The 10,509-nt window shown below is 35.8% G+C and overlaps 2 protein-coding genes across 2 annotated transcripts; both read left to right on the forward strand.

The window, feature by feature from the left end:
• Positions 1-5,380: 5,380 nt before the first annotated feature.
• LOC138869485 (uncharacterized) lies at positions 5,381-6,301 on the forward strand. Its single transcript, XM_070147103.1, has 2 exons — positions 5,381-5,620; positions 5,678-6,301. Exons 1-2 carry the CDS (start codon positions 5,381-5,383, stop codon positions 6,299-6,301), a joined length of 864 nt encoding a protein of 287 aa, XP_070003204.1.
• Positions 6,302-6,688: 387 nt separating this feature from the next.
• Positions 6,689-8,186, forward strand: LOC104248112 (uncharacterized). Its single transcript, XM_070147104.1, has 2 exons — positions 6,689-7,087; positions 7,164-8,186. The coding sequence occupies exons 1-2, from the start codon at positions 6,689-6,691 to the stop codon at positions 8,184-8,186; spliced, it is 1,422 nt and encodes a 473-aa protein (XP_070003205.1).
• Positions 8,187-10,509: the final 2,323 nt, after the last annotated feature.

A 10,509-nucleotide genomic window follows, 5' to 3' on the forward strand; every position in this document is an offset into this window, starting at 1 on the left:
GATATGGAAAGGATGTAAGCCTAACCTTAAACATATTAAAGTTTGGGGTTGTCCAGCTTATGTTAAGAGACTACAGTCTAATAAACTTGATTCAAGATCTGATAAATGTAGGTTCATTGGATATCCCAAGGAAACAATGGGATATTATTTCTATCACCCTTCTGACCATAAAGTGTTTGTGGCCAAAGGAGCAACCTTTTTGGAAAGGGAATTTCTTTTAAAAGGAAATTATAATGGAGAAATAGAACTTGATGAAGTTCAAAAAACTAATGAATTAACACAATATAAAGATCATGAGACCCAAGTTGAAGAACCTTTATTGGATGTTTTGAAGTTGCCAAGGAAGTTGCCATCTTCAACGGTTAAAGTTCAAGAACTAAATGAAGTTCAAGAACAGGTTAATGAACCAGTTCCAAACCAAATTCAACAACAACCAAATCCAGGACAAGGTGAACAGGTTGTACAAGTACCTCTTAGAAGGTCTACACGAGAACGTCATGTACCAATCAGATTAAATTTATTGGTACAAGATGATGTATCAAATGAGGTTGATTATAATGATGATGACCCTAAGACCTATGAAGAGGCTATACAAAGTTCCAATTACGAGAAGTGGCAAAAGGCCATGGAATCCGAAATGGAATCCATAAAGGAAAATAAAGTTTGGACTTTAGTTGAACTTTCAAAGGATATAAAACCTATAGGTTGTAATTGGGTTTTTAGGAATAAGATTGGAGCAGACGGAAAGGTGAAGACCTACAAAGCCCGTCTTGTTGCCAAGGGATATCGTCAGAAAGAAGGAGTCAACTACGAAGAGACGTTCTCTCCCGTGGCAATGCTCAAATCTATGCGGATTTTGCTTGCTATAGAAGCATACTATGATTATGAAATATGACAAATGGATGTGAAAACAACTTTTCTTAATGGTGAGCTAGAAGAGGATGTGTACATGACACAACCTGAAGGTTTCACATCTTCGTCTGATCATAATAAAATTTTCAAGCTACAAAGATCCATTTATGGACTAAAGCAAGCTTCTCGAAGTTGGAATATTCACTTTAACAAGACAATTGAAAAGTTCAATTTTGTTAGATGCGAAGAAGAACCTTGTGTGTACAAAAAGGTTAGTGGGAGCACAATTATATTCTTAGTATTGTATGTTGATGATATATTGCTCATAGGGAATGACATATCGGCATTGCAAAGTACCAAGATTTGGCTATCTGAATAGTTCTCCAAGAAAGACTTGGGAGAAGCAGCTTATATATTAGGAATAAAGATATATAAAGATAGATCTAGGAAGTTGGTTGGACTTTCCCAGTCATTGTACATTGATACCATCTTAAAGAGGTATAACATTGATAATTCCAAAAGAGGTTATCTACCGATAGGCACTGAAATTACTCTCAGTAGGGAGGATTGTCTTAAAACACCTGAAGAGAGGGAATGCATGAGTAGGATCCCATACGCTAGTGCACTGGGAGCTATCATGTATACCATGACATGTACACGTCCTGATGTGGCTTATGCAATTGGAGTGACTAGCCGATATCAGGCAAATCCTGGTGAGGAACATTGGAAGGTGGTGAAGACCATTCTTAAGTACTTAAGAATGACTAAAGACCAATTCCTCATCTATGGAGATTCTGAGTTGAAACTAAGGTTATACTGATGAAAGTTTCTCTTCAGATAGAGATGATAGCAAATCTATTTTTGGTTATGTATTCACCTTAAATGGTGGTGCAGTGAGTTGGAAAAGTTCCAAACAAGCTACAGTAGCTGATTCAGTGACTGAAGCAGAATATATAGCAGCTAGTGAAACTGCTAAGGAAGCTCTATGGATGAAAAAGTTCTTAACTGAACTTGGTGTGGTTCCTTCAATAGAAGATGCGGTTCCACTGTTGTGTGATAATACTGGAGCCATTGTTCAAGCAAAAGAACCAAGATCACACCAAAAGTCCAAACATGTTTTGCGAAGGTATCATGTGATAAGAGAGATCATTGAACGTGGAGACGTCGAGATTCAAAAGGTTGATGGAAAAGAAAATGCTGCAGACCCATTCACTAAAGCTCTTGGCGCAAAGGAGTTTGACAAGCACAAGTGGAAATTGGGAATGAAGTACAAGAGAGATTGGCACTAGTGCAAGTGGGAGATTGTTAGGGATATAATAGATATGCCCTAGATCCAATATCATATTTGATGATTTGAACTTGATGTTTTGAACATATTTTTATAAAATATATATGGCATTTGATATTCTTTTATCATTGTTATTAATTGCTTGATTAATTTGATAAGGTCCTTGATTAAATTTTGAGACTTGACATTGTGATGGAGATCATGATAATGAGAGTAAAGTTTCTTATAATTTAATCTAAATTTGTTCTTGATCGTAGGATTATTAATTTGGACATTAGTAATCCGGTTAGATCAATATTTATGTGATCGTCTTTATGGGATAAAGATTAGTTGATCTCATTAACTAAATTACATAGATAGATGATGCATATAGAGATATGATCATTGAACCGACTCATTGGATAATTTCTAATGGTTAGAATTACCACAAACTGTCAATAGGATATTCTCTTGAAGAATGTGATGTAAAAGTTTCCTTTGACCTGAGATCGTCATAGTAATTGACAAGTTATTTATTGTGCTTTGATACTAGACACTTATGGCCCCAGGGCAATAGTTGAAAGGATATTGTGTACGATTAAATACTTGTAGAATTAGTGATTGGTCAAGATGGAATCTGTCAACTCTTGGTAATGAGTTTAAGCTCCATGTTGTCATGGATTATAAACGGCCAAACTAAGACCTTGGCCAGGGCAATTGAATGAAAGAAGAAATGAGTTTCTTAGGTCATTCAGTGGTCGATTATATTTGACATGAACTCATAATTGGTCACCTATTAAGATTTGACAGTTGAACCATATCCTAGGGTGATCCAGAGCTATAAGGACAGAAGGAATTACTACATTATTCTTCTACTGATTTTTTAGAGTAAATTGTATACTTCATGATATCCGGTCGTTAAAGAGTGTTGCTAGACGCCACCCTTGATTAGTATATTGATGTGATCAATTTACTACCGGTTTAGTATTGAACCTATAAGGTCGCACACTAACGAGTACTCTGATCTTTGCTAAAGGATTAATTACTTTATTATTTGTTAATTAAATTAAAGAATTTAATCAATCAAATAATTTAGTTATTAGTTCAAATGAAATATTATTATATTCTTTGCTAGCACAGAGATTATAATTAATATTGTGAACGAATTAAAAATTTTATTTGACATAGAAAAGAAAATTATTTCTCTGGGTTGAAATATATATATGATATATATTTAATAGTCATAATTGATATCTATATATAGGAGATATTAATAAAGTATCCAATTTGGAATTGGATTATAAATCCCATAAGAGACGCCGACTACATGAAGTCATTGGTTATGGAATTTGAACTTTGCAAAATATTAAATAATGACTTATAAGAAAATCCAATATTGAATTGGATTTGGTGTTAATACAATTCCAACTTTGACGTTGGACTACATGAAAAGTCCAAGTAGAATTCGGCAGAATCAAACCCATTAAGAATGGGTTACCGATTCTTTATTTAGAAAAATTCCAAAAGTTATTTTTGGAATAAACTTTTACCGTAAGTAAAGCATTACCTCAACCAAATAGGAAAAGGGTTTGTAGGTGATGCTATATAAAAGGTGATGGAGAAAATTTGCAATTAATTAATTCTTGAGAAGAAAAACACTTTGTGAAAGTGAGAGTACAATAAAAAGCCAAGAGAGAAAATACAATTACAAGAAAAGTGTTTCTTGTTCTTCTAACATTGAGTTGAGATTTTTGAGAAAAATTTCAACACAATATTTTTCGTTCAATTTGATCAAAGAGTTGATAGCAAGGATCGGTCTCGGTGTGGATACGCATAGAGTCTTCGCACTATCGAAGAATTTAAAACGTGACTTTCTTTACCAGGTACGTCTTAGATCCGATCTATTGTCATGTAAATAAATTTTAAACACGAAAAGATCTGCCTAGGATTGTTATTGTCTTCCGCTGCGTGTTACGAACACTTATACGCAATCTTTCGCTTTCCCCCATATCCTTCAGTCAGTTATTGAACATGAACATCAAATTAGACATCTAGATGATGCTTCGTCTTCCATGGTAATTGATAGGATTCTTTAAACATTCCAAGTAGAGCTCTATGTTTATGCAGAGTTGTTGAGAAGAGACATTTAGTTTACAAAATTTATAAGGAATATTAAAAGTGACATCTAACTTATATGTGCTACAGATTTATTGACATATCTAATCTTTGGGTATTTCTTGCCATTCATGAATTATGCACCTTCAACTCTAATAATCATGTGCTCTTCTGAACTGTGGTGATTAAAAAGAAATGAATTTTATGTCCATTTCCTCTTTTTAAATTCCATCGCTATTTGCTTTGTTTTGGATGGACCTCTAATCAATCATTTAGCAATTACTAGCTAAAATTTTTTATAGGAGATAATGTCTTTATGATGTACTTCTGTTATTTTATTTTTTTTGTTCATAAGTAATAGGGATAATGCATAAAATCCACCCCATCCTATGACCCATTTACCAACTACACACCTTTCCTTTTCGAGGGTCCTATTACCCCCCTAAACTTCTTTTTTCCATAATTTATTTGTCATTATTTGATCAATTAAACCCGACCCCCATCTATAAGACTATTCGTGTATACACGCGCTAATGGGCCCTACCCAATTCCCTTTTAATTTATCAAATCCCTTTTATTTCAGTAATTAAACCGACCCTATTTCATTATTTCCTTTCCTACTCCCATTTTCTACGGTCCAAACTCACAATCCCCTCTTCGATTCCTTCCATAAAATCACCCCAATCATAATTTTCTCTTTAATCTATTGCAAAATCGGCTCTAACATAATGTAAAGAAGTATGTAATCTCTGTTTTTAGGGTTCGTTTTGTTCAATTTCAGCAGGGAGTTACAATCTAGGGTTTAATTTGATATTGTGGTGTTACAATCAAGGTCAGCGCAGAAGTATTATCTATTTATTCGTCACAAACCAAGTCTAAAGGTTAGTTTTTTTACTGTCTTCAATTGATTTTTGGTAGTTTATAGTTTTGTAAAAAAATCGATCACTGTACAAAATTGTGAGATTTTGATTTTGAAACTGAGGGGTTTGCATGTTGATTATGATACTTATACTTTGATTTTTCGTGTTTTTTCACTTATGTGTTTTTGGTGTTAAGTTTTTTAGTGCTGCCCTATTTTCGGCAGAATAATTACTTTGATTGGGGATTTGTCTGAAATTATTTGTTCCCTTTTACTTGTATTCAGGTATGGGTGTGTTTATATTTGTTACTTTGAGATTGTTTCATGGTGGGGTCTTAGAGGTTGTATGTGGGGAACCAAGATATGTGGGTGGGGTAATGACAGAATATGTGAATGTTGATGTGGATACTTTATCTTATTTTGAGTTGGTGGACTATATTAAAGAATTGGGGTACAGCAGCAACTGTACATTTAGTGTTAGGCCACCTAACTGTGGCATTATAGAAAATATAAACAATGATAGGGAGGTTTCAAGAATTGCACAGTTTTTGTAAAATGAAGCCATTTTGGAAGTATATGTCCAGCACATGGGTGTAGAGGAATCTGGTTCAGCTTTTAATAAAGGGGATGAGACCATTGAAACAAGTGCTAGTCAAAACATTGAGGTTGGTGAGGAGGCTTTAAATGGTGCAGCAGCTACTTCACCTACACCTACTGATTCAGCAGCTGATCCAGCATCTTCTCCACCAAATCCAGATCCAGATTCATCCTCAACTGAGGAGGAATCTGATAAGTCAAGTGAAGATAGTTCAAGTGATGAAGACAGTGATTTTTTTGGTGATGACATAGAGGATTATGGTAGTGATATACATGAAGAGTTTTTAGAGTTTAGGGCTGAGAGAAAGTCTTTCCAGAGAAGAAAAAGAAAGGAAAGAGCTCATGCTGATCCTGAAAATGTTCCATGTGGTGTAGCTGGGCCAGATTTGGGGTTTGATGAAACTGAAACAGGTAAAAAACGTTTAGAAGGTAGGATAGGAGGTGATGAACCATATTACCCAAGTTCTGATGCTTGTAGCTTTGAAACAGATGAAGATGAAAGTTGGGTTGAAGATGGGGAAGAAGTTAGTGTAAATCTACCAAGAAGAAGATCTTCTACCAAGAAGGTGGTTTATGATCCTACAGCTAAAAAAGTTGTGTGGCAGCTGTGAATGATTTTTGGAGATGTTCAAGAATTTAGAGATGCAGTAACCAAGTATGTTGTTCAAAGGAGGGTTCAGGTGGAAAAATATGTGAATGAGCCCACAAGAGTCAGGGTGAGGTGCAGGGATAGTTGTACATGGCTGTTGTATGCAAGCCTTGACACTTCAAGTAATAATTTTGTGCTTAGGACTTATAATCTAGTTCATAAGTGTAATAGGGCCACCAGAAATTACATGTGAAATTCTAAATACCTGGCTAAAGTATTGAAAGATAAAATAGCTGAACAACCAAACATAAGAGTGTTCAAGTTACAAGAGTTAATAAGGAAGAAATTTAAAGTGCATGTTGGCAAGACCACAACTAGGAGAGCAAGAGCCAAAGTGTTGACAGAAATTATGGGGTACCATATACTTGAGTTTGGAAGAATTCTTGACTATAGGGATGAATTGTTAAGAACCAATCCTGAGAGTACTTGTGTGGTAAAACTTGGTGAAGCTAATGAATCTGGTAAGGCAGTATTTCAAAGTTTCTATGTCTGTTTTGGTGCATTGAAGAATGCATTCATGGGGTGCAGGAAATGCATAGGTTTAGATAGTTGTTTTCTGAAGGGAGTTTGTAGAGGGCAGTTATTAGTTGCTATAGCTAAGGATGCCAACAACCAAATGCTTCCACTTGCTTGGGCAGTAATGAAATATGAGAACAAAAATACCTGTACATGGTTTATATCCTTGCTTAAAGATGATTTAGGATTAGGAGATGGCAGGGGTTTCACCTTGATTACAGACATGCAAAAGGTATATCATTACAACCTGTTTGATATTCTTTTTTATGTTTTCCTATTTGATTACTAACTAATTTCCTCTTTTGTAGGGACTTCTAGCAGCAATTCAAGACATTATTCCAGCATGTGAGCACAGGATGTGTGCCAGACACATCCTTGCAAATTGGTCAAAGAATTGGAGAGGGATTCAGAGGAGGATGCTGTTCTGGAAGTGTGCTAGAAGTACATATGAGGCTGAACTCAAGAAAAACCTTAAAGCACTCAGTATGCTTGGTAAGAACATAGTTGATGATCTTTTATACTATAACAAAGAGACTTGGTGTAAGGTTTATTTTAATGTGGAAGTCAAGTGTGATGTTGTAGATAATAACATGGCTGAAAGTTTTAATGCATGGATCCTAGCTGCTAGGCACAAGACCATTATAACCATGCTTGAAGAAATAATAGTCAAGATGATGACTAGAATAGCTAAGTTAAGGGAATTTGCAAATACTTGGTCATGCAACATTTCTCCAATGGCATTAAAGGTCTTAGAGGAAAATATTGAAAAGTCAATGAGGTGTACAATTTTTTTTAATGGAGATACAGGATACCAAGTTAAGGAGGAAACAAATCAACATATTGTTTGCCTAAGAAATAACATTTGTAGTTGTAGGGCTTGGATGTTGAAAGGGATACCATGTCCACATGCCATAGCTGCAATGTACTATAAAGGGTATGAACCAGCTGACTATGTTGATAACTGCTATATGAAGGAGACATACTTGATGACATATTCTCACTTCCTTCAACCACTCAACAATATGGAAATGTGGCCTGCATCTACTAACCCTCCTGTTGCACCACCAGTGGTGAAAAGTATGCCTGGCAGGCCCAAGAAGATTAGGAGAAAAGAGGCAATTGAAACCAAAAAATGTGGAAAGTTGCCTAAAACTGGACTTGTTATGAGGTGTAACATCTGCAAGGGTGTTGGTCACAACAGGAGGGGGTGTCATAAGAGTGCTACTGCTGCTGCATCATCAGGTTCAGGAACTACTGCTGCAGAAGCATCAGGAACTACTGCTGCAGAAGCATCAGGTTCAGGAAGACCAAGAGGCAGACCAAAGGTATAACTAAGTGTACTTTTTCTTGTAAATTCAACCACTATATCTTACTGTTTATTATTTGTTAGAAACCATGAAATGTAGAAGATGAACCTGATGCAAAAAGAGGGAGAGGAAGGCCTAGAAAATCAACATCTACTGCAGCTAATGCCTCTCTTGCTGCTGAATGATCTAATGCAACATCTGATGCACCTAATGCAACAGTTAGTACAGGAAGGGGAAGAGGCAGGGGAAGAGAAGGATTTAATGCAACATCTGCTCCACCTAATGCAACATCTGCTGCAGCTAGTAGAGGTAGGGGAAGAGGAGGATCTAGGAATGTAACAGCAGTAGTCAGTAGAGGTAGGGGAAGAGGAGGATCTTGGAATGCAACTCACTCACAACCTAATGTATCTGTTGCTTATCATTCACTAGCAGCTTGGTTTGAATGTTCTGCACCTAATACATCATCTAATGCAACTCACTCACAACCTAATGCATCTGCTGCACCTAATGCCTCTACTGCTACACTAAATAGAGGAAGGGGAAAGGGTGTGGAAAGTACAAAATAATTTAAAAGGCCAAGAGTGATGGGAATGGGTGTTTTTCAAGCAGAAATTGGCTTCAAAACTTTGAATGTAAGTGTATATTCCTTGTGGTATTCAATTTATTTTGTATAGTTGTGACAACTTATTTACTTTATTCTTTCTCTGTAGCCTAGCATGCCAAGTAGTAGAATAGTAGCCACACCAAGTACTAGAATAGAGCCCACGGGACCAACAATGATAACAAGGTCAGCTGATGTAACTGGTGACATTGGTTTCAAGCCAAGTAGTGGACTGAAATGGAAAGGGAAACCAGCAATCATAACAAGAAGGCTACAAGAGATTAGAGGGAAACATAGAATTCAAACAAGGACTGGTGTATCAAAAAACCTAAGCCAGAATAGCAGTTCTGCACATCCTTAGTTCTGCCATAAACAATGTATATGGTTGTTTTTGTTGACGGCAATCTGGAGTTTTTGTATATGTAAGCTAGACAATTGGTTGTTTTTGTTGACTGCAATCTGCAGTTTTTGTATATGTAAGCTACACAGTTGGTTGTTTTTGTTGACTGCAATCTGCAGCTGTTATCCTATTAGAACAGATAATGTGTTAGTTATTGATTGTTGCCTTAGTACACTTGATATTTTGTTGACTGATTTTGGTGGTATTTATGAAATGTGGTAACTATATTTCTATGAAATTCAGTGGTGTCTTGCCATTTATATAAATCAACATATTGAGACTTATATATAAAAGTTGAAAGAATCTAGGAATCGATCATGGCAAGTGGGTTTAATACATAATTCACTTCCACACAGCATATATTAAAATGAAGTTACATACCATAATGACAAAAACAACTACTACTGCAGCAAGACTGCTATTACAGCTTCTTTTGATCAACACAAACAACTACTACTGCAGCAAGATAGCTATTACAGCTTCATTTGATCAACACATAACAACAAAGACAAAACACAATACACAAAATAAACTTCCTAATAAGTCAACACCAGCCCCCTTATCTTTTTCATCATCCTTGGTATTTTTCAGACTTTCAAGCTCAACCAACTGCATCTTGAGGCTTTCATAATGTGCCAAATCTTCTTCCATCTCTTTAATTTTGTCGAACAATCTTGGAAGAATAAACTTTGATCTTTCGTCAACTTCATTGTCCCTCCATTGAAAAAATTTGCAACTCTTGACCTGGAATTTTTTTAAATTGGAATCAATTTAATGACAACATACAAAGATAATCAACCACATTAGACGAGTTAGAAATGAACACATACACCATAGCAGGGGCAAGACCAAAATCTTTGGCCCGGATTACGCTTCGACCAAGAAGTCTGCATTTGCAGCAAAAAACCATGTTTACATCGCACCTGAACATTCAGCATTGGGTCTTCATCGTCCATACACAGTCTATTCAAGTTGGTATTTGCCATTTCATAACCCTAATTCCTAAAATATAAAAATTGGGGAAGAAATTTCAAACCATAACATAAAGATTATGAAATCGAATTGACTGAAGATTAGTATTTTAAGAATTATGTGATTGAAACTCACCTCAATTTCAGCTGCAGTAGCAGCAATTCTTCAACAATGGTAGAGAGTTTTTTAGTTTAGAAAGAGGGATAAAGATAATGGGTTAAATTAAAATAGGAGATTTTAACATTGGGGACCCTTTTATGGCTTATTTGGCATTACACGTGGCCAATGAATGGCAGACAAGCCTTTTAAAATAAGGCTTCACGCGCTTGGAAGAGGTGTAGTCACGGTTGGGTTTAATTGATCAAATAATGACA

Source organism: Nicotiana sylvestris, chromosome 5 (assembly GCF_000393655.2).
Source record: "Nicotiana sylvestris chromosome 5, ASM39365v2, whole genome shotgun sequence".
NCBI lineage: Eukaryota > Viridiplantae > Streptophyta > Magnoliopsida > Solanales > Solanaceae > Nicotiana > Nicotiana sylvestris.

Excerpts from the sequence above, each read along its gene's own strand:
- LOC138869485 (XM_070147103.1), top strand. The coding sequence starts at position 5,381 with ATGGGTGTGTTTATATTTGTTACTTTGAGATTGTTTCATGGTGGGGTC. Across the intron at positions 5,621-5,677 it reads ATATAAACAATGATAGGGAG|CACATGGGTGTAGAGGAATC; the intron begins GTTTCAAGAATT and ends GTATATGTCCAG.
- LOC104248112 (XM_070147104.1), top strand. The coding sequence starts at position 6,689 with ATGGGGTACCATATACTTGAGTTTGGAAGAATTCTTGACTATAGGGAT. Across the intron at positions 7,088-7,163 it reads TGATTACAGACATGCAAAAG|GGACTTCTAGCAGCAATTCA; the intron begins GTATATCATTAC and ends CCTCTTTTGTAG.